Raw genomic sequence first — 23,835 nt, forward strand, 5'->3', positions numbered from 1 at the left:
ATGTATGTATGTATGTATGTATGTATGTATATATATATATATATATATATATATATATATATATATATATATATATATATATATATATATATATATATATATATATATATATATATATATATATATATATATATATATATATATATATATAATTTTTTTTTTTTTTTTTTTTTTTTTTTAGTTTAAATGGGTTTCAACATGTTCACAGAAATACTAGTATGATAATAAAATTATTTAATGTAATGTAATATTTTTTTAATTAATTTTTTAAGTTGCTCTGACCTTTCTGAAGTTGACTAGATCTGATATAACAGATGCCGAGCAATAATATCTCAAATCTCAAAAATGTTAAAAGAGGTTGGACTCTTCCCGTACATACTGCGCGTGCACACACACACACACACACACACACACACACACACACACACACACACACACACACACACACGCACACACAGCATCAACAAACAGACCAAACATAATTACTTATGTTACCCAGTCTGTCAAACTGTCTGGAGTAGACACACATGCATGTAATTGCTCACAGTGGGATATCCAGCAAGGCAATTGAAAACACACAAGTCACATCTGAGCCAAACAAAATAACAGGAATCAAATTAATAAATGGTTAAAGCTTTGCATACCCCTTTATTTGTCTTTTAACAGCCCCATAAAGTCCTCCTCCTTCTATAGACCTTGTCAGATTTGACCGATGATGCACATGTTTGTGTTTCCTTAAAGGTATACTCCACCCCAAAATGAAAATGTAATCAACTTAATCAATTAATTTCATTAATCACTTTCCTCCATGTCTTTCCAAACCCATCACCGTAGTGCCATTTTGAAGAATATAAACTGAGCGCAAGCTGCGTATGCTATTCTATGTCAGTCGTGAAACAAGGATATGTTTTTTTACTTGTATTTACACTTTGATTTAAAAGAAAATATTCAGAATTCAGCTCATATTCTCCGAAATGGCACTACAGTGATGTGGAGAGACAACAGAGGAGACGAAGTTGAACTGAATTGTTATTTCGTGTACAAAAAGTATTCTTGTCACTTCTGAACATTACGATTGAACCACTGATGGCAGATGGACTATTCTGATGATGTCTTTCATACTTTTCTGGACTTTGACCGTGTATTTTACTTGGCAGTAAATGAGACAGTCACAAGCCTCACAGTTTTCATCCAAAATATCTTAATTGTGTTCCGAAGACGAACAAAGCTTTCATGGGCATGGAACGACATGGGGGTAAGTGGTTAACAACAAAATTTTAATTTTGAGGTGCAATATCCCTTTAAGCATTAATAAATAGCTGAAGCTTCATTCATTACAGCTGATGTCATGTGGCAAATGTTCCTCTCGCATTAAATACCTATTCAAATTCATACAGCAGGTCAGCTCTGGTAATTAAGTATTGAATCCTGCTTAGAGGCCACACTGACCTTTCACTCAATTATCGATTAAGTTTGGCATTTTGACAGACTCTCGTTACAGAGGTGAATTAGGTCCCTTGAGTCCTGTGATGTCACAAGGTCTCTTACCAGTGACTTCAACAGCAGTGACACCTGAAATGAGCTGGTCCCGTGTGATTTGATTGGTCCGTCGTGTCCACCTAATGCTTAATGTGCATCAGAGACATTCAGACCACGTGTCCACTGGGTTTATGATGTCTGAAATAGAGCTCATGTCATAAAGGAAATAAAGTAGGTGTTAGGTTAATAAAGCTTGTAAAGTATTTAAGACTATTAGCAGCTTTTATTGATCTGACTGAAGAGAATTGTGTATTCCACATACATTAGCCACTTAAGTTGATGGATCCAACAAGGGATTGCTTAGTAGAAGGACATTTTGGCAGACAAAGTGAAACTCTTGCCATTTCTTCAAGGACAGGTTTGATGTTTTTCTCACCATTCAATAGAGGTCTTGAATTGCAATGTTTTTTCAATGATTTTTGTTTGTTTGGTTTTTAAGAAGGCTAAAGGATTAGTTCAGACAAAAATTTAAATTAGGCCATAAATTACTCACCCTCAAGTCATCCTTGTTATATATGACTTTCTTCTTTCAGACAAATCCAGTCAGAGTTATATTAAAAATGGTCTTTGATCTTTCAAGGTGTTTAATGCCACTCGGCGGGTGTTGCAGTGCTTCAGTCCAAAATAAGTTAAATAAAAAGCACCCATCATTAATAAAATGTGACCCACATGGCTCCGGGGGGTGATCAAAGACCGCCTGTAGTGAATTGATGTGTTTTTGTAAGAAAAATATTTAAAAAGTAATAATCAATTTAATCTAGCTTGCACTCATTGTTGTACACAGAAGCAGTTCTCAGCGGATGACGTATGAGGTCAGCTTTTTTTGTGCAAGTTCCACTCAGAAGTGATGAATGTGGAAGCGCAGGGGAGAGATCAAAACAAAACAGTGGTCACTAATTAGAAGTACAAAACAAGGATTTGTAAAGAAAAATGTTGGAAGATTTCGATATAAGACTGATTCTCCTTTGTTAAATTAAGGAAACTTTGCATCCTTTGCTCTTGTTAACAAATGTTGGTTTTCGCGAGACTCACCAGCGCATGCAGAATGCTGACCTCTTTACGTCATCACCCCTGAACTACTTCAGTGTGCAACTGTTGGCGCAAGTTACATTAAAGTGATTATTACATTTTAAATATGGATATTTTAAAAACGTGCACTTAATTTGCTTGGAAAATACTTGCTAATACGGCAGCCATAAAAAAAAAAAAAAATGCACAGTAGCCCAGCCTAAAAATAATTTGTCTTTATTTAAAGTATTGCTCTTAACAGACCTGTATGTTTTGTATCACTAGTGCAGTGTCCGTTCTCGGAGCATATAAGCCCTGCCTGAGTGAGGCACGCAGCTTTTGGCTCGCACTGTTCTGTAGTTGATTAAAAGTTGATAAATTCTGAACTTGTCGCGTGTCCATATTGCACCAAAATGCAACACTGCACTCTCTTGGGTCTGCAGCAACACACCTGCCATGCGTGAAGTCGATTGGATGAACGGTTCTGACATAGTATAAATGCAAACAGAGAGACAGACACACAGAGATTCTTGCCTTCATTAGAGAGAATATGATCATCCCCTCCGAAGCTTTGAATATTCGGTGTTGATTACTACCGAAAAAAAAATGCTATTCAGGCCAGCCCTAATGATATTTACACAATTGTTTTATTTTTACATTTTTTATTTTTAAATTAAAATAATCAAGCTGAAAACACTTAAGTGAAAAACAGCTTTTCTGTAGTTTTAAGCATCAAATATCAACTATACATCGAATTGGTTTCTTTAAATTATAAAAAAATGAAAAATATGAATGGTATTACAGTATAATGTTATACTAAAGTTTAAATAATGGGAAAAACCTTAAAATAACATGTAGAAAAAAAATGCATCTTAAGCACTCCGAATTGTTTGACATTCTTAACTTTACATAACTACTACAACAACTACCTTACTGGCTGTCAGTAAGCACCAAATTGAGAGTTTATTGAGGTAAAGCCCTTAGTTAATAGTGAACTTGTGTTCCCTGATCTAAAGCGTTACTGAAACCAGATAATCTAGATTTCTAGATGAAACTTGTAAAAGAATGGGTTTGTCTTAGTTTTTCATAGTGCATGTTTAGATGACATTTACCACATTCATTGGTCTCTGGGGAGATCAGATTGTCTTTTCTTCCACTTTGCACTGCCAACTGAAATAGATCAGTAACCCAATCCCTCTACACCCAAATCGAGGGTCATCCTATGCATCGGAATTCAATAATTAGAGTAGAAATCTAGTTCTGTAATCAGTATTTCTTTTTGTTCAAAGATTCACTGTCATAAGACTTCTGTGAAAAAGAACACTGTGACCCGACACTCCACTTGCATCAGTTCCCTTCATGGCTGTTTTGATCACTGCCCACGCTAGATAGGCTTCGATCCACTCAGCCAACGACGCGCACCGGGTCATGCTCAAGCCTGTGCCTGTTTGTTGTAAGCCCACTGGCATAGCCCAACTCCATGCATGCAATGAGCACGCTCTCCCCACAGAGTGTGTTCAAGAGCAGAGAAAAATAACAAAATTGTAATTCATGTATTGATCACAGCTGCTGTGCTCATCTCTATAGGAGAGATTCTCAGAGAATGGCCATCTCCCATAATACTCATCAGCGACATTCAGTAATCACAGAAAACAGCTTGCGATCAGGATTTACCTTCTATAGTACATTCAGATGGAAGCATCTGTTTCATAAAAAGACTGATCACTCATTTATGCATGTAATAATATTTAATAAATGCATTCTAAATTTTTACAGCTGTATTTCCATAGTCTTTTAAACTAGGCAAAAAAGTCTAGAGTTCTGAAATTACTGTTTGCATGAAACTTTATTATTTCAAAAGATCAAGGAATGTTTGATCTCTCATGATATAGCCCCTTTAATTCTCAAACTATGTAGCTGTTCAGCTTCAAAGACTTTATGGACTGAAGTTATAAAAATGTGTGTGAGCTTACAAATAACTTGATATTTTCTATCTTTCAAAAATATTTTGTGCTTTGTGAACTTGTTTTGTATTCCTGTTAGATTGCTTTTTCAAAAAATGGTTTGTTTTATAAAATTATTTCTATAAATCAGGTGTTATAGGTTAAAGCCGCAGTCCGTGAAATGATCCAAAATACATTTCTGAGCAAATAAAATAACCAGCCAATGTTCAAAACTATCTCTTTACCTTAGCCCAATTCACAATGGTTAGCTTATAATAACATTTTCTAATTTGAGTGGTACTAGTAGGTTTTTTTGCGGAAAATTCAAGCACACCGCAGCATCATTTAAGTTAAAAGAACAATTTCTTTATATGAAATACAAATGGTATGACAATTAGAGATCATACTGTAAGAAATTGAAATCTATCTTAATACTACACATGTAGTAGCACTACTGATGTTGTTAACATTAACTATTTAAAAACAAAGTTTAACAATGATAATAACCTGCACGGTTTTATGTGATAGGAGCTAAGCAATCATTAGATTTAATAACCAATGATAGCACAATTTATTTTAATGGATATTTCTAGGGACGCTGAACATGGATTTAACATCATTTAACATTCCACGGCCTACATAAATACAACAGAACAAAGATGCATGTTAAATAAACACTGCTTTTTAGGTAGGTTTAACAGTTTTCAGGTATAGGAATAAAGTAAACAAATGTAAAATAACACTTCACCCTATAAATTAAATACATATCCTTTATTGTAGCATACTTTATTATGATTAATCTTCTAATTTGTTTTTGTATACATTTTATATATATTTTTAAGTTTAATATGTATGGGATCTCTTACTAAGGCAGGACTCTTATTTTGACAGAGTTTCTAGTCTGCAGAGCTATCTGGGTATTGAAAGCACGCAGTTCTTCATATTTAAAGTTGGTCAGTTATTAAGCACCCCCCCCCCCCCCAAAGGCATTAGATCTCTATATATTTGTTTATTATTATTTGTAATAAGTGTTTTGTGTAATTTGATGTATGTTGATGTTTTTTGAAAAAGGATGCAATAAATTTAATAATCAGTAAAGTTATGTCATGACACTTACAAAGTTACAAAGGCTATTTAGTCAATAATAATGTGCGATCTTTGGTCTTTAGTTAATTGATTAGCATTAAAGTGCAGACAGCAGCACTACGATTATGCAACAGACATTATTTACCTCAGTGCCTTCATGCAGTTAATTAATAAACCATCGGTTTGTTATATCTGCCTTTTTCCTTATGTAGTCAATATGCTGATGGTTGTAAATTGTGGATCCCTAATGATGGTTGTAAATGGTGCATCGCTAATTATTCCCTCAGTTGAACAATCAGAACAAAAGTGGCAGACATGTAACCTACTTGTTCAGATGACAGTATCCGGTGAAAATTCTTATTTGGGGTTATACTTCCAAGATGTAGACTCTGTGATTCCGAAGTACAGTGAATATCCATACGTGTGCAGTGACTGACAGCCACACATAAAAATATTTTTTGAGTGATCTATCTCTTTCTGATAAACACTGAGCCAGCAATGGTGGGTCACACAGCAGCTGCACAGCTAGACTAGCCCCTAATAATGAAACAATGGGTTCAATGGTAAAATCACTGCTCCCAAAGGCCACATTAGACTGAGTGTTAGTGTCACTGAAAGGCACTTAATGGTTCACGCTGACTTCCTCTGACTGCAGAAGTCACTTCTTATGAATCTGGGTGAGTGAAGGAGAGTGAAATTACTATTTTAGTCAGTAACACACTTTATGAAACCTGACAGCAGTTCACACACTGGCTGTTGGTTCTATTAGTGAGATTTATCCTGTATTTGTAACTTTTCAGAGGTTAATATGTTGATTAATCCGTGCCAGGTTTATGACAAGGTGCAAACATAAAAGTATATTCAGTGTAATAGATATTGGATTTCATTTACTGAATAAATAAGGGTCAAGACTCTCATCTGTGCTAGACCGTTGAATATTTGTGTGCTTGACTTTCAACACATTATTAAATATCAAAGTGTCAAAAAATGCCTACACACCAAACCCCTTCATCTCCTGCCTCTCATGCTCTCAGATGGGATTTACAGTGGCTACTTTAATTCTAAAAGTCCGCAAACCAGCACATTTAAGCATTTGGAGAGGTAATTAACAATGGTTTGCGTGAATGCTAGCTAGCAGGAAAAGGTCAAGACAGAAAGTATGTTACAGGCACAGAAAAAATTAGCTGAATGTGTTTTTTCTTTGTTAGGAGGGTCGGTTGCACCAGACGAGAAAGAGATTGAATGTAGGTATTTAGATATTTAAGTTAGTGTGAAAATTGGAAACAGGCTAGTCATTCAATTCGCCTGAGGGCAGATAGGGCCCTGTAGTTCGACACTCTTCCAGATGGAATTGGTAATGGACTTTAGCACTGCTTATACCCATTAAAACATAACGCAGTGGTTTTCAACCTGTGGGCCCCTAGTGGGTCGTGGCGGTATTGCAGGTGGGCCGCCAATTATTTTTAAAAGGAATAATAACATTGTTAATATATGTAAAAATTTCATAACATAATAACATCATTTCATATATATAATTAAATAACAAAAAATAAATATTAAACTGTAACTATGCTTCCACTATTCGAGCTCGCTGATTGGTTTAAGAATAAAGCACCAATTTATATTTTTGCTGCATATGCTACAGAACAACACAATCAAACATGCATAAATCAAGGCTGTCAACAACATCAACATAAATGGCTGTCAACATGTTCCCTCCTGACTGCTTGCTCCGCTGACTGTCTACCCGCTGCCGAGCAGTGCCAGCCCGAGTTATTTTCTGTTCATTGCCAGTTCATTCTAGGGCTGTGTGATTAATAGAAATCGTCATAAAATCACGATTTGAGCATGCACGATTTCTAAATTGCCTTATAGCACGATTTTCCGTGGCTCTGTCCTACTGCAGTATGCTATCCGATCCAATCAGAACGCAACGTGCCTAGCGCGAGAACAGAACAGACTGGGCATATGCCTAACTCCAGGTTCACACACTGTCTGTGATGCGCCTTTTTTCCGAGCCCATGTTAATGGATCAGAGCATTCACAATGCACACGGTAAAAGGCTAGAAATAAAGCGTGCAAAAATAATTAATATCTAGCACATGAACATAGAGAGAATTGTGAGTGCACAAGACGCAGTTTGAGTGAGAGGAGACACAATTTAAGTGCACACACTCTCTCCAGACGAGAGCAGGGTGTATCTGAGCAAGCACGGTTTTGTGACAGAGCAAAGGAAATCTGCGTGCGAACAGAGAGATTCGTGCTCATGCATTATTTTAATGTGCTTTCGCGTTACAATAACGCGCTCTCGCTGCTGCTTCTGCACCGCATACACAGACTTACTGCAAACTGCAAACGGAGTAGGCCTACGTGTGAACCTGGATAATGTATAACAAATCTATTTCAACACCTGAGGCACCGCTACAATGAGCTCTATGAACAATGCATGGCAAAAAAGAAAAAATTTCCCTGGGCATGGGTTTTATTTATTTATATAAATATTTGTTTTTTGCCATAAGTCTTTAAATTTTGTTTCACCTTTTTTCTTTACTATAGTGATTATTTTGACTTATATCTGTTCTAGAGACGTTACAACTTAAATAAAGCTCCTATTGGTTTTCTTTTGGAAATATGTTTCAAATCCATCCTGAATGAATTTATGACTGTAAAGCATACCTGTGTGTGTCAAAGTTGTGATTAAAATCGAAATCGCGATAGGTTTTTTTTCTTTTTGTCCATATCGCACAGCCCTAATTCATTCAATAAATACAGTTAACAATCTAGCTTCTGAGTACTAAGTTATTAACCCAACAATAGCGGGGTCAGTTTAGCTGGTTTCATCATATCTGTATGTTTGAGCCAGTGAATTAATAGTTTGTTTCTACAGTTTGGCTGGCATTGCATTTGAAACTTTTGGTATTCTTGGTGACTGTGCAGAAAACTAAAGTATTTCCCGCTCAGAGGCTCGAGATTTTGTAACTTTTCGGACATATGACTGATTCAATTTTACCAGTACAGTTAAACCATAATGGTTGAAAGGAAGGGAACAAATTACACCGTTCATGTCTCCATGTGTCTTGTTGAATGTGGAGGCCCAGAATTGTGTCCTAAAATAGATTCTCCTCCTCCACTTCTGGCCTGTTTGGCGTATGCTGGTCTGTGTGACCTGCCTGCTCTGATTAGCTCAGTGGTGGGGAAGGAGCCCAGTGTTGGGAAATGATCAGAGCTCGTCAGGCCAGCGGGGTCAAGGTGAACATGGCCAAGAGGCGGTGACCGACTTTACTTCCTCATCCTCTATTTCCATTTCCTCTTTTTTCCCATTTTTCTATCTGTGAAATGAATATACATTTTATAAATATATGTCAATATATATTTTGAGGTCAGGAGGTATGATTAAATGTTAATTTGTCAATGTGTATTTATATACAAAGTCGTAGTTAAAGGTTTGTTAATAGCAAGGAATGGACCTTAAAATAAAGTGTAACCAACAAATTGTAATTTATTTATACTGTATCTGAATAGTAATCTAATCATTGTTCAATTTTTTATTTCATAATGTAATGTAATATAATGTATCACTTAATGTTTTATTCACTACTGTTAATTATTATTATTTTATTTTTATAGATTTTTTTTTTAAAGAAAAAATACTTATTCAGCAAGGATGCATTAAATCGATTAAAAGTGACAGGTGGAGACTTTTTGCATCATTAGAAAATAATTATATTTCAAATAAAATGCTGTTTTATTGAACTTTCTATACTTCAAAAAAAGCATTTTTGATTCTCATATAGAGGGTGAGCATATTTATTTATTTTTTTCAAAAACATTAAAACCCCTTACTGAGCCCTTTCCTAAATATATCACATTAAAATACTAAATTCACAGCCCTAGTATTTTTATCTTTTCATTTTCTAATTCAGAATTCTTTTCTTTCTTTTTTTTTCTTTTTGTGTTGCATTTTTCTCATTGCAAATTATCAGATTATAATGCTGTAATGATCTACATTGGAATAACTATTGTGGGCTGTTTTGTCCTCCTCCTATTTCTGCAATCACACTTCCAGGAACCTCCCCCTCAATCAGAGCATTATTATGACTTGATTGGGTTCATGAGGTTCTTAAAGTGGAATCTCAGTCATTGCCTGCAGACTGATGGAGGTGTTGGCCCCCATCCTCCAATAGGTCTTTGCCATATTCCAGCCATTTAGCCCCAGATTTAATACAACAAAGTGCCATTCATTACTTTAGTGCCTGAAAACTCCCATAATTATCCAGATTTAGCACAATGAAATTTACTCAACTAGCTCAAAAGTCTCCCACTCTTTAGCAGCTAATGTAGAAAGCTCACTTGTCCAGGGTTGCTAGGCAATTTCAACCCATGAAACTGCTTAGGCACTCTACTTGCGAAGCCAGTCCCACAAATAATAGACTTAACGAACATTCCCCAGGCTAGCTGCGCAATGAACACATCGTGTTAGTTTTATCAAACAACGTAGTGGTTTTGCTAAGCTGCACTAGACCCATTCAGACAAAAGACAAAGAGAACAACTTCTCAGTGTAGTCAATGAACATCGTTCAATATTAAATAATGTCTGAAATGTTCCTCATGCCTCTTTGTTTTTTTTGGTTTTCTTGTAAACCCTGCTGTGCTGTAGTGTCTTGTCAGGAGCGTTTTGTCTGAGCTCAGTGTTGATGTATAGTGATTTGAGCTGATGGGCACTGAACTATGGAAGCTCCATAGAGGCTTCATTAGTGTTAGTTGCTGGCTGATGGTCCCTTCCTGTGTATTCTTTGAGTTGGTGATACTTTCTGGGTAACCTGATGGAGGATCTCAGTTTGAGCCCCTTGGAGTTTGTCATGCTACTGCTAATTTTAGCTTAGTGGGGCGTTGCCTTCACGCAGCTCATCATTTTTTCATCTTCTTTACCCCCTTTTCTCTCCAGTTTTTCCTGTGATTTTTGAGTACATCTTCTGTCTCCTGCAAATGTTCTATTGAGGGGGTTGTTTGCATTGCTTTATCAATAGCTATGTTTCCATCCACCTGTTTGTATGCACACTTTGGGAAGTCACATAAAAAACACTGGATGGAAAGATGCTCATAAATTCTAAAAAATGTGCATAAAAACATGTGCTCAACTAAGTGAGATAAATTAAGAAAACTGTTAAGAAAACATAAAATCTGTTAGGAAAACATGCACATAAACTATGATGGAAACACTTTTACCGAATAAATTCCTTAATGCGCATCAAAATACATGTGACTTTGCATTGGGACAGCATAAAACTGGATAAACCAACAGATCGAAATTATTGCACAGCATCTGAAATGCTAATTTTGTCATTCTAAAATGCTTGAGCACAGTCTCGTTAAAAAGTGCTTCGTTATAATTAACTCCAACGTAGGCTCCGAAAACAACATGGCCCCATTTTGTCTGTACACTCTGAAGCTCATAAATTAGTGTATACAAAAATTATTATATACAGTCCTTTCTCCTACAGCAGCAAATGTACATATTCTTTATGATATTTAGCACAAGTTAACCAGAAAGTGATGATTTTCACTGGATAGAAACTGTGCTTTATTTGCCAAAATTTTACGACATTCCAATTTTGCGTGCAAGTTTAATTTGTAACTTTGGATGGAAACACCGATAATGTTGTTGTGCCAGCCAGTATCCATCAAGTCAACATGCTTCAGGTCAGTATAATCCATATATTTCCATTTAGAGTTTCCTCTCTCACAAAGCAATCTACTGCCATGCGGTTGGACAATTGCTTGTATTAACTGGCAGGCATCTTAGGCTGACTACTACATCACTTTAAGCAGGACCCTACAGGTATTATTTAGGTGCAGTGTGCAACATTAGAGGTAGGAATTCAGCTCAAGGACAAAAATATATATGGCAGTTATAATCTCAAATAAATGTTACATATTCTACTCAATTCAAAAAGACAATTAAGGGCAAAATTAAGATTGCTTTAATAGTTGGTTATTTCTCACGATGATTAAGTTAGTTTAGCTGCCCCAAGAAAAAAACACTGATCCTTATATCGCAAGACGTTCCCTGTTAGTTGTTACAAAACCTTACATTTAAGGTATAAATATTACCGTTTAATTGGTATGAAATGAGGAGTTATATGTCATTATATAAGTGTTCCTGTAGCTCAAGTGGTAGAGCATTGCGTTGACAAGCGCAAGGTTGGAGGTTTGATTCCTCGGGAGCATATGATAGGTAAAAATTGGATAAAAGCGTCTGCTAAATGCATAAGTTTAATTTTAAATAAAATTTTTAAATAAAATTTTAAATGTAATGTTTTGTTTACTTTGTGTTAATGCCTGTAAAAAGCTATATTTGTTAATATCTTATTTAACATCATCTCAGTTCTGCATTATGAGATTTATTTAAAGAAAAAATGATCTCTCCATAGTTATAAAAATAGCTTTTTATAACTCTTGTAAGTTTTGAAAGTTGATGATTACCAAGAGATGAAATTCAGAAAAGTAAGAGAACAAATAAAAGTAAAGCTTTTTAAGTAATTAAAGTACAATCAGGGAAAGGTTCATTATACATATTTCTTAAAAAGTTGGCAAATAGATTTATTCTAATGTGTCCCATTATACAATGTTGTATAATATAATGATGCAAATCTGATAAAAGACCATTTTACAAATTACACTGAGACCATCTGGTGAGTGACAAATGCTCAAATGACATATTGCCGTTAATTATAGTCTGATATTTTCATTCAAATCTCCACAATCATTCCAAAAGTCACTTTTATATTTAACGTAATGTCTGTCGCCTACCCTGAACCCCTGATCCAGGAGCAGCAAGCTGCCTCAACCAGATCTGGCCATATTTATCAAGTGAAATGGTGTCACTGTTATATCAGATCCCACACAGTGACTGCCTACACCACAAAATCTCAAACATAATCTCTCTTTCTCTCTGCTCTCGAGTGGGTACATTTGCCAGACTTCTCTGAGGTGAAGCGTATGAGTGTTATCCTTGTGAATTTGATATTTTCTCTGAGCACAGTAAAATATTGGGTTCTGAAGAACAGGGCAATTATTGTGATGCTCCATGTCTGACAGTGAAACCGATATGAGCTGAAAAGCTCTGGTTATATTTTTGAGTATTTTCAAGTTGGCTTAATTGCACATAAATGGAAAGCGAGAGTTTGTGTGCTTTTGCTAGGTGTGATTACCTCAGTGTGTGTATGTGGTTTACTTCTTTTCAGCTTAAGTCATTCTCAACAGTGCATTCTCGTAACTTGTTTATTGCATAGCCACAAACGTACAGCAGCCCACAGCTTACTTTAGCAAGCTAATGTGAAATTTACAGAAGAGAAACATAAGTTGAGTGGAAAAAAGGCTGTCATTGTTAGTGTACGGAGCGGCTCTCATTCAGGTGCCGAGTGTTGTGTAGTATAGACTGTCTCTCTCCCACACATAGACAGCTTCACATGTCTCTGTGGCCTGTGTTTCCGCTCCAGGGCAAGGTGAATTGAGGTTTCTATGTCCTTCTTTCCACACAATATTACAGCACACACTATTAAAGCAAAGTGTGCCAGAGTTTTGCCAGTGGCAGTTCCCACAGTCTTTATTTTGCGTAGTTTGGGGAAGAATTAAAAGAAGAAGAAGGAAAAAATTATTATTTGCCCCAGGCCTGCAGAAAATATTTGGAAAATTTTCCATGGTGAAGTCTTATTTTACAAGATACCTCTCAATCCTTCAAAATTGTTAGCTGGCTAAAGGTCAGATGAAAATGAATACAGGTCAATAGCATGCATGAGTGGTTATGATAAGGTATATATATATATATATATATATATATATATATATATATATTCTCTGTTCACACCAAGAACGATAACTATAAAGATAACAATATTAGCGTGCACACCAGTGGACAATATTGTCAGTTTATTCTAAGCGCACACGTGTGTGCTGCTTTAAATACTCGAGCTAGTTATAGCAGGATGGATTCTGATTGGGTGTCAATTATTTTATCGTTCATCAGCTGAAAAAAAGAAAGTCCTGGAAGTGAGTCCAACTATATTGTTTCTCTGTGCCTTTATTATTACAGCTGTGGTGTGAACTCTGCTATTCTTTAATATTGACAATGACTTTATAGTTATCGTCCTTGGTGTGAACAGGCCTTTGGACACACATTCACATTATATTTCATAAGGTTATAAAATATATATAAAACCACAATTAATATAGTTTATGTTTAGCAATATTTTTTTTATTCTATTTGAGGTTAGTCAAATCATTGTTCAAGAATTCAATATATTTTTAATGGGATTTTTTCTTAATTTTAAAATCAGCACAGTCGTTCCACTGACATTTTTGACGTTATACCCTCATACATTATCAGAATAAACATGTATAAAAAAAAAAAAGGAATTTACCAAAGAAACTGTCTTCTAGTGTTTACCCACTTTGAAACCCAGCATTTAATTCATCAAAGAACACAAAGTAGGTCATTGAATTTTTATGATGATCATTGATACTGAAATACTGATCCAAGACCAGAATTTATTGTTTTATCTCAAAATGTTGATTTGATGATCCTAGAAAATGCTTCTAGATAAGCATCAGCCAGTAAACCCACTGGCCTCTGTGACACACGAGCAGGTGTTCTGGTAAAGTCATGCCTGAACTCTTTGCTCTCTTTCCTGCCCGTCATTGTCAGTCACTTTAACTATTGTTTCGGGTCAGCTGGCCCCATGTTATGACATCCCAGGACGAGTCGTCACAAACAGCATTGAAGAAGACCTTATGGAGGTGACCGATGACACATTTAGAGGCCAGCTGTGACATATCCGGATTTCCTCTCCTGTCAACGAGACAGGATGCGTCCTCGGAACTGTTTCTCAGAAGAGGATACCACATATCTAAGGAAGACCTAGATAAGGGATATGGGTGTAGCGATAGTGTCAAAAGGCCTAATGCCTTTGTAGCAGTAAGGGGAGACCGGGGCTTTGTTCGGCCTCTGGAATAGATTATTCCAGAATACATAAAACCGCCTTCTATTTGCACAAGAAGGAGGGAGACCTTTGATTTTTGCAGTACAATAGGCTGCTCTCATGACTACAACCATAAGCCCTCTGAGTGCAAATGGATATCTGCGCTTCACACTTCCAGATAGATACCCGTCTGTCTTTGATCATGTCCTCCGATTCAATCTGATTTGGAGAGAAAGCCAAGGCTCTCGTGTATCAGCGGGGTACGCCGCGTTGCGATGCAGGGGTAGGACAAAGAGGGTGGATGGGGATTTGGATAGAGATAACAGAAGGGCTGTCTTTGAACGGAAAGCTGAAGCCCATCTCCTCAGAGAGTTCTGGTGGCTTAAAATTGGGCAGAGGGAACTGGTCAGCTGTGGCAAGTTGACAGTTTTCTCCATTTCTGTCTTTCATTTCCTGTAGATGCATTCCCAGTGCACAATTCACAACTAATATATTTAACACATGGGATATTGGGGCTAGTTGGCAGTGGTTCTCAACCTTTTTGATTCCAATACCTCCCATTGTCTGCAACAATATAGAAAGGCAAGCACTCACGGTTTCTGTAAATTTCAGAATTCCGGAAGTTTTAAGACCACACTTTATACCCAATGAAATAAAAAATAACATATTGGAAAAGGATTAACCATAAGAATTTTTTACAAATATATAGTTCTTACAATTTCTACCTGATAAAATATTTTAGAGCATAAAAATGCGTATAAAAAGGTGTATTCATTACAAAAATTATTTTATTATTTTACAAGGCTTTCCAGGTCTATAAATCACAAGTACATCCATGTCTGCTAAGACAGTTAAAACCCTGGTTCTTCAAATTAAGAAGTGAATCAAATCTTGTTTTCGCTTATTTTAATGCTTGTTTTGTCTGATCTTAAATAAGTCATCTTAAGTCCCCCTTGGGGGTTTTCTGTGGCCCCCTATCGGGCCTCATGCCACTGGTTGCGACCCACTGCTATGAGGTATCTTATCTCAAACAGACTTTACATTATCAGAAATTTTAATTTCATAGACTTTCAAAAAATAGAACCCTGAGAAGTATTCCCTGTCGTGAAAGAAATGTGACAAGTGTTCTCTGACACGTAAACTGCTTAAATAACCTTCCGATTGACTGCAGATGATTTGAGACCATCCTTACTGCTTTTTAAAGACATCATCCTGACGTGAAGTATTCCGAGAGCAACAAGCAGAAATATGAATGTGATGTGGGAATATTACAATGGCCTCCCAGGTTCCAGGAGAAATGAAGCTTTCACAGAATATATTAAACCTTATTTATCAAACTGAATTATATAATTACGACTCAGAAACAGCAAGAGACTTCGGATTTGCGTAAACCCGGTATAACATCCACCAAAGATAGGACTTGATGGTTCGATATGTTTGCAATTGTATCCAGATGTTTGCCAACGGCGTTGCGATGGTACTGCCTGAGCCTTGAAAAGTTGTTGCAGGATTTCTGAAATTAAAATTGTCAGTAGGGGTTCACCTAATTTCCCCACAGCTGATTAAATAATTGTTTAATGTAGGAGGCCCCGCGGATTGCCTAAGTGAATTACATGTAATTTCATTTCACCGGCTTTGTGTGCAAATCGCCTCCTTTAAACCAAAAATTCCTTTCTTTTACATCCACACAGCATGCCAAATGCATTATTAGCCCTTATTTTCACATATTACATCTGTGATTTGTGTCAGTCTCCAAGCATCCCCTGCTTCCCCTCATCATTTTAACTGTCTCTGCTTTTAGGCATGATTTTGCTGTCCACCTCACCAGAACCGACTATAGGATTGACGTTTCGGAGGCCTGGTGCTGAAAGCTATTATTTTCACCTCTAACACTGACATTTTTCATAGACGCCACATTGTTTAGAACCGAGAGTCTGCAATCGCTGCGAAAACGGTTGCAAAACCTTGAGAGCAGCTGATTACCATAATAGGTTTAAGACAGAAAGGTGTGATGTTTCTTCCCCGCCTCTTTCACCTGAGACTAGAAGCTTTTAATGGAGAGCTTTATGGGATTGTGGGAACATGCTCGTTAAATAAATAGATGTAATTAGGTCCTGCCTCTAATTACTTCAGATTCCTCTCACCAGGACAGAATTAGTCCAACTCCCAAGAGCACCTAGTGTTAGGCATGCGTAATCAATCACGCACAAACAGAATGCACAGGCTACACCCACAGAAAGTACCAGAGTGCAGCAGGGTCATTCATCACAGCCCGCAATGCAAACAAGAAGAGCCATTTTGTTGTTTACTGCAAGTACCTCTAACCTCGCGCTAACTGTACGTGTAACTTTGTTGTAGCCCTCGCCGTATGGAAATAAATGATCCCAAAAGATACATAATCCAGCCTATTATTACACCTCATCCCAACTGCAGATGAAAGGTAGCGCAAAGTTTTGATTATGATTAGTGGTGTTTTAACCAGTGACTGTGCTGCGTGATAATGCATGGCACCTTGCAAAGTGACGGATACCAGATAGCGGGAGCAGCGCTGAGAGCAGATACAGTGATAAACTGGAACAGGCCAGGAAACAGACAGGGCCTGGGTTCTCTGCGGCCCCTCTAGCCCGTGGAAAAAAACAATGCATCACCTCACAGCACAGCTAGACATGGCAGGCGAGAAAAATCACCCCACACTTTGGGAAAACAAAGACAATCAGGGCTTTCTCTCATTTGCCTCCCCTCCTTTTCCTTTGGTAAGCAGCTGCAGCAAGCCAGTCAAATGTGCGTTTTTTTCTTTTCTTTTTTTTTCTCGCCAACTTGTCCTTTTTTTTTCTTTTTTTTTATAGATGTAATGGAGGGAGAGAGAGATTAAAAAAAAAAAAAGAACCTGGCAGGGCAAGGTACACATTCGTTTTTACAAATGGCAGACTGGTCCAGGTGATAATTGAAAAGGACTTCTGGTATTGTGCACCATTCAACAGGAGAAAACTATTTCTGGGTTTTCCTGTGTAATTGACCCACAACCCGCTCCCAAACACATTCACATTTCAAACTATTGACACTCCCACTTTTATTTGATCCTGCCTTCCTACTTGAAATGTAATGGACTGTCACTATAGCTTGCGTATTTTGTGTATTTTTCCTTTAGATACTTGTTGCCTAATTTTGGATTGTTTTGGAAATCACTTTGGCCTGATATCAGTCCAACAAGTTATTCTTGCAATCTCTGTACCTTGTTTATGTGTATAGTTGATTGCTTATTAACAAGTAGGTAGTTAATGTAAGTTGCTGGTTCAGCTGAATCACTGTATCATGCTTTTACTGTTATCCAGCACACTAGATGCCACCAGTTTCACGCAGACATGGTCAGCCTCACCATTTTATATTTTATTTTGTGAATTTCCTGTAAGAAACCTCTTGTACATTTAACCTAATATATGAAGCCTTGTCTTTACAATGAACATAAACTTAATGACACTGAACATTTGATTGGAATAGTTTAGATTTTAATGGAGTTTTTCATTTTTATTTATTTCTTTACTGTCAAGGGTAAAAAACACCTGATAATGTTAGACTGAGTTAACTTTTTCAACTATAAATCCCCAAATTATTTATTATTAAGAAATGAATTAATCTTTTTTTTTACGTTTTTGTAAAATATATATATATATATATATATATATATATATGTATATATACATATATATATATATATATATATATATATATATATATATATAATATTTTTTTTTAAATAATTTTCTATAATAATTTTGTATATGTGTGGCTGTGTATATATACTTACTATGGATAGAATAATAAAAAAAACACCTTCTGAAGTTTTTATATGCTACATTTATTTCCCCTTTTAAGAGTCTAATTGTTTCTAACACTGTAACAGTCCTTTCAGTGGACACCAGAGTCAGATGCAGACATGATAAGCCTTTCATTACAATTTAGTTTCGGCTCTAAGAGTCAGAGCTTTTGATTTATATTGTTTTAAATCCAAAGCATTTGGCCCACTGTACACATAACCATATAAGCTTTCTGGATGGCTAAACAGGAGGCCCAGCACAAATGAATGATTTGACCAACAAGATAAATTATCAGTTGTGTTCACACAATGTGTAGGTTGTATGTATATTAATTCTCTGCGGCTGTTGTTCGATGAAGGTCTGCGGGCCAGGAGGAGGGAACACGTGTGAGTGATTTGGCTCTGGAGCCCAGAAGGCCAGGGAGAGAAATCCACAAAGCTGATGACGGACACTTTGTTTGGTTTGTAACGCTAGAACAGGATAGGAAAGAATAAATCCATCAATCATGTCTAAACTGTCAGGACTAGCATGTGGCCCTCTAAAAACCCCACTGAGATCAGAAAATATATACATTCTTGCTTAAAGGTTGTAAGAAAGCACTGATTCTGACGTAAATGAGCCATAATTCGATTTTGAGATAATCTTCCAGCAAGGTATTGTGGGACATGCCACACATCTTGCGGTCTTAAAGGGACAGTTCACCTAAAAGTGACAAATTCAAGTCAATTCCATTCCAAACTATCCCTTTAAGTCATAGGCCTGGAGATTTAGAATTACACATTTAAATATTTAATTGAAGTACCCATATAATATTTAAATGCATTACCATCTAAAGCCATCAACATAATATGGTAGTGCTACAGTACTTTTTGTGAAGGATAAAACTATTGATTTGGTTAAGTATAATGCTTAATGTAATGATAGTGTTATTATTTTTGCAGCAAGCCATTAGAAAGGTGTTTATGCACCTTCAATGAGTTTACCAACCATTTTATGTGCAGAATAAGGACGCGAGATCCTTCCCTCTCTGCCTGAAATGCTGCTTGCATCAGAATGATGCTCTGCAGTTGCAAAGGGCAGTGACTTTGCATTTGCTGATAGCTCATGGAAAACATTGCTCCATCTCATTAAGTTATTGCCATCATTTTTATTCTTTATGGTTGTGCAGGCTACCGTCCCTCATTCTCTTTTCACATTCATTTTCTACGTATCTATGATTAATGGAAGATGTCGAACCATAGAGTGAGCAAGCATCAGCGAAGGTGAGATCATAATTAGTTTAGCTGATGCAGGGCCCTCCAATGGCGCATCTGGATGGAAAAATTACCCTATAGGAAGTTGGCAGCGGCCCAAATCTTTTTACTGATACGTTGTGAAACACCCGATGAATCAAGTGCCCTTTCCCTGCCAAAAAAGCTCTACCGACTCGAAGCCAAAATTATGTCTGCAGAAAGCTTTCCATTCTAAATGTATTAGAGCACAATTAGGAGCATTGTACCTTTCTGGCAGGAGAAATGTGCTCCCTGCTCAAGCCGTCTGAAGTTAGGCTAAATAAATCGTACACATTCTATAAGGCTAAATGAGTTTTACAGGGACCATAATCGAGATAATTCCTGTGATTTGCCCCGGCTGACTCCCGGGAATCACTTGTAGTTCTGTCCGTTCCCGGTGGATGATTCATGTGGCTATATCTCTCTCCTTTTTTTCCTACTTGAGTTGATTTTTTTCCCCCTTCTCTCACAGTAGAGTGCCATATTTCAAGCTACTAGATATTGTGTGTTCCAGCCATGGATTTAAAGGTTCACATCATACATATGTTCGAGATGAGACATTTATTGAAAGATCAAGATTTGTATGTCAGGTCTGTGCTGGTGACCCAGTTTGAAGTTGGTGGTGTGTTGTCACTGACATGGTATCTTACAAGGCCTTTAAATCACGGGGAGGTTAATTAGTGTTGCAATCAGCTTGGTTCTATTAATTGTGCCTCATCCTGGTTTTCTGATTGGACACATTGTGTCCCTCACCATCAGAGCTGCCATATCCAGCTACACCCTGCCGAGTTTTTTTTCCACCTTTTTTTCTTGCTTTCTCATTTACATTCACCTTCCGTCTCCGAATCTTCCGAATCTTCATCCCTCTTTTTCTCGACAGCCTGCTTCTTTTTACTCATTTTGGCTATTTCTTTTTTATGATTTCAGAGACGGCGGGGCTCGGGGGTCTTCTGCGCCAACTGTCTGACCACCAAGACCTCACTGTGGAGGAAGAATGCCAATGGCGGCTACGTGTGCAACGCTTGTGGCCTCTATCAGAAGCTGCACTCGGTAAGGGGGGAACTAAGAAAACATCAGCACAAGGGATGGCGAGAACGCCTCGCCAGCCCACCCACAAATCTCAGACACCGAGTTAAAAACGAATGGAGAGGTGACAGCGTAGCAGCTCCAGTTTGATCGTTTCATTTCCACGCTGTCAGGCGAGGACCCAGGGGGAAGAGCCCTTTTGGCCTTCCTCAGCCCTGCAGCCAGCTAATGGCCCTATGGAAGTAATTTTGCACCAGCTAGGAGCCCCACTTCCCACAGTCCTAACAAACACTTGACCTTAAAACCAGAAACACAATGCCTACTGTCACAACCTTAAAACCCAATCAAATGGAGTCTTTCTTTAACATTTTTTCACCTTCATGTTGTTCTAAATCCGTCTGAATTTCTTAGTATTATGAACCTTTAACTAGGCAAATCACTTAAGAACATATTCTTATTTACAACAGCCTGCTGTGGAACACAAAAAGAGACGTTTAGAAGTATGTTAGTCTTCTTTAACTATAGTTTTTTCAACTACAGTTGTTTAAGTTCCCATCTACTTTCATAGTATGTAGAAAAGAAGCTTGGGAATTGCTAAAAATCTCTTATTGTGTTCCAAAGCTTATGATTTTGTGTTTCAAAGTTTATGAAAGTCAAAACTTGGAAGGAAAAAAAGTTATGACAGAAATTAAATTTTTGGGTAAACTATTCCTATATATATATATATATATATATATATATAGGAATATGTATGTATATATATATATACACACACACCCACACACACACACACACACACACACACATATATATATATATAACCAGGACGCGGTTCAACTTAAACCTTAGTAAGCATATGTAATATGGTTTGCTATAAATAACACGTAAAACACGTAAAACAGCTAATATACGTTTCTGTTGATGGATGCACACATTTCTGGATGGGGTCCCAGACAGTATAACATAGCGATTAAAAAAAAAAAAAAAAAAAAAAAAAAAACATGAACTCTTGTTTAGTGCAAATGCCTAATGCTGGAATATGAGCAGTCATTAATTCCGTCATCGATAACGCGTGTGCACAGGTGAGACCTGAACAGCACATGTTGATATCTGTTTAAACTAAACTCATTTAAGCTTTGTCAGTTAAAAAATTTAAGAGCCAAAGGACGCAAGCCTGCGCCTGCAGTGAGAAGATTTGTGCGTGCGCTCATCCAAAGCATGCAAACCCACGCCTCAAAAAGTGCGCAAATATTAAGCTCTCTCTGAAAAATCGTTTAAATGAACAAATTCAAACAAAAATTGTCAAAATGCCCGTCTTGGTAAGTATCCCACAGCAGACATAGCCAGCTGAACGTAGGCCTACTGTATCAGTGCACTAATCAGTGCATTCTCTTTAAGTGAAAGTCTTTATATTAATCAAACAGCAACAACAAAGAAATCACTCACTGCTCTTGATTGAAAAACTTTTGTAACTTTAATAAAGAATGATCTTTAATTTGTATAGTCCGATATGCAATGCTGTTTTACATTTGATTAGTTTTTAAGTACAGAAATTGAATAAAGTAATGCTAGACCTCTCTTAAAAAAAAACTGAAAATCACTGTTTATTTTATTTGTCTTTACGCTATTGTATTTACTTGTGCTGTTGCTTGTAGTTAGATAGAATATTCTTTTTTTTTTTTAAGTATAGGTTTTCCATAAACATAACATACCGAACCGTACTGAAACTGTGACTCTTAAACCATGAAAAAATCCGAACCATGAAAAAATTGTATATATGTATGTATATATATATATATATATATATATATATATATATATATATATATATATATATATATATATATATATATATATATATGTGTATATATATATATATATATATATATATATATATATATATATATATATATATATATATATATATATATATGTGTGTATATATATATATATATATATATATATATATATGTGTGTATATATATATATATATATATATATATATATATATATATATATATATATATATATATATATATATATATATATGTATTAGTGTTGGGCGATATGGTCATTTTTCAAATCGTCATATCGTCAGCCCGTGAGATCTACGATACACAATATTATCGAGCATGGGTGGAGCAAGAGAGAGACTCTTTGTTCTTGTCATAGCATAACTATTTGGTGTTTTAAACCGCGCAGGTGCGCGAGAGAGAGCCTATGGAGTCACCAATAATAAAAAAAAAAATTACTTTCAAACATACTGACTGATTTAACTAACGTTAAATATAAAAATACTGTATTTAAAACAGCTAGTTCATACATAGTCGGACGCAACTGTCATATCGCACGTCCGCATCTGCGCAGGGAAGTTATCAGTCTAAATGTTCTGCAAAATCAGTCAACGGTGAAAATCAATAGCAGATTTCATTTAAAGTCCAACAGTTAAACACTAATATTGGGCATAAACGAACATTTAAATATAAAGTATTTAAAACAGGTAAGTTGATATATTTGTAGTAAAGTTGAATTGAACTGATGCATCAGTCATACAGCGCTCCGGACCGCGCGCCTCATGACGAGTCTGACGCACCGTCACAGAAACAAGAATGAGATGCATTCTAACATAACTGTGGCATTAAACTCAGTTAGTGAGGGCTCGTTTAATATATTGCACATACAGTATATAGGCCGTTTAGATTACTTGTTAAAGTGCAATGAAACACCTTATATCTGCAGACGATGTACGTCTGTTTGTGGATGGAGACTTTGTAACGGCCAAAACTATGTATTTTGCATGCATCACATTATAGTGCGGTGTGCATGAAAATAATAACAAGGCGGCAGATTGAACTTATTATCCATAGTGGTTCTCACGTAGTCCTTCTACGTCATCACCACATAGTGTGTTTTATAAGTTAAGTGATCAGTCTTTAAGAAAAGGACTACGTGAGAACCACTATGCATGCATTATGGATGATAAATTCGCTCTGCCGCCTTGTTAATTATTTTGTCTTTACTTTATTTGTGACACCAAGAAAGAGTTAATCTGTCATGTATGAGAAGAGCGCATTGCCGTATACCAGCCATTAAATGTGTGGGACACCAACTCGTCGTTTTCTATCTTTTTCATTTCATGGATTTAACGAATTATCCGAGTCAAAGCGTT

The 23,835-nt window shown here is 36.5% G+C and overlaps 1 protein-coding gene across 2 annotated transcripts in view; it reads left to right on the forward strand.

Annotated features, from left to right (window-relative positions):
* The window catches only part of trps1 (trichorhinophalangeal syndrome I), a 108,052-nt gene that overhangs the window by 73,582 nt on the left and 10,635 nt on the right, over positions 1 to 23,835 (forward strand). For both annotated transcript variants that reach the window (XM_059556239.1, XM_059556240.1), the window contains exon 6: positions 20,568 to 20,690. In XM_059556239.1, the coding sequence (XP_059412222.1) occupies positions 20,568 to 20,690 (123 nt within the window). The remainder of the gene's footprint in view (positions 1 to 20,567; positions 20,691 to 23,835) is intronic.

This window comes from Carassius carassius, chromosome 8, assembly GCF_963082965.1.
Source record: "Carassius carassius chromosome 8, fCarCar2.1, whole genome shotgun sequence".
Taxonomy (NCBI): Eukaryota; Metazoa; Chordata; class Actinopteri; order Cypriniformes; family Cyprinidae; genus Carassius; species Carassius carassius.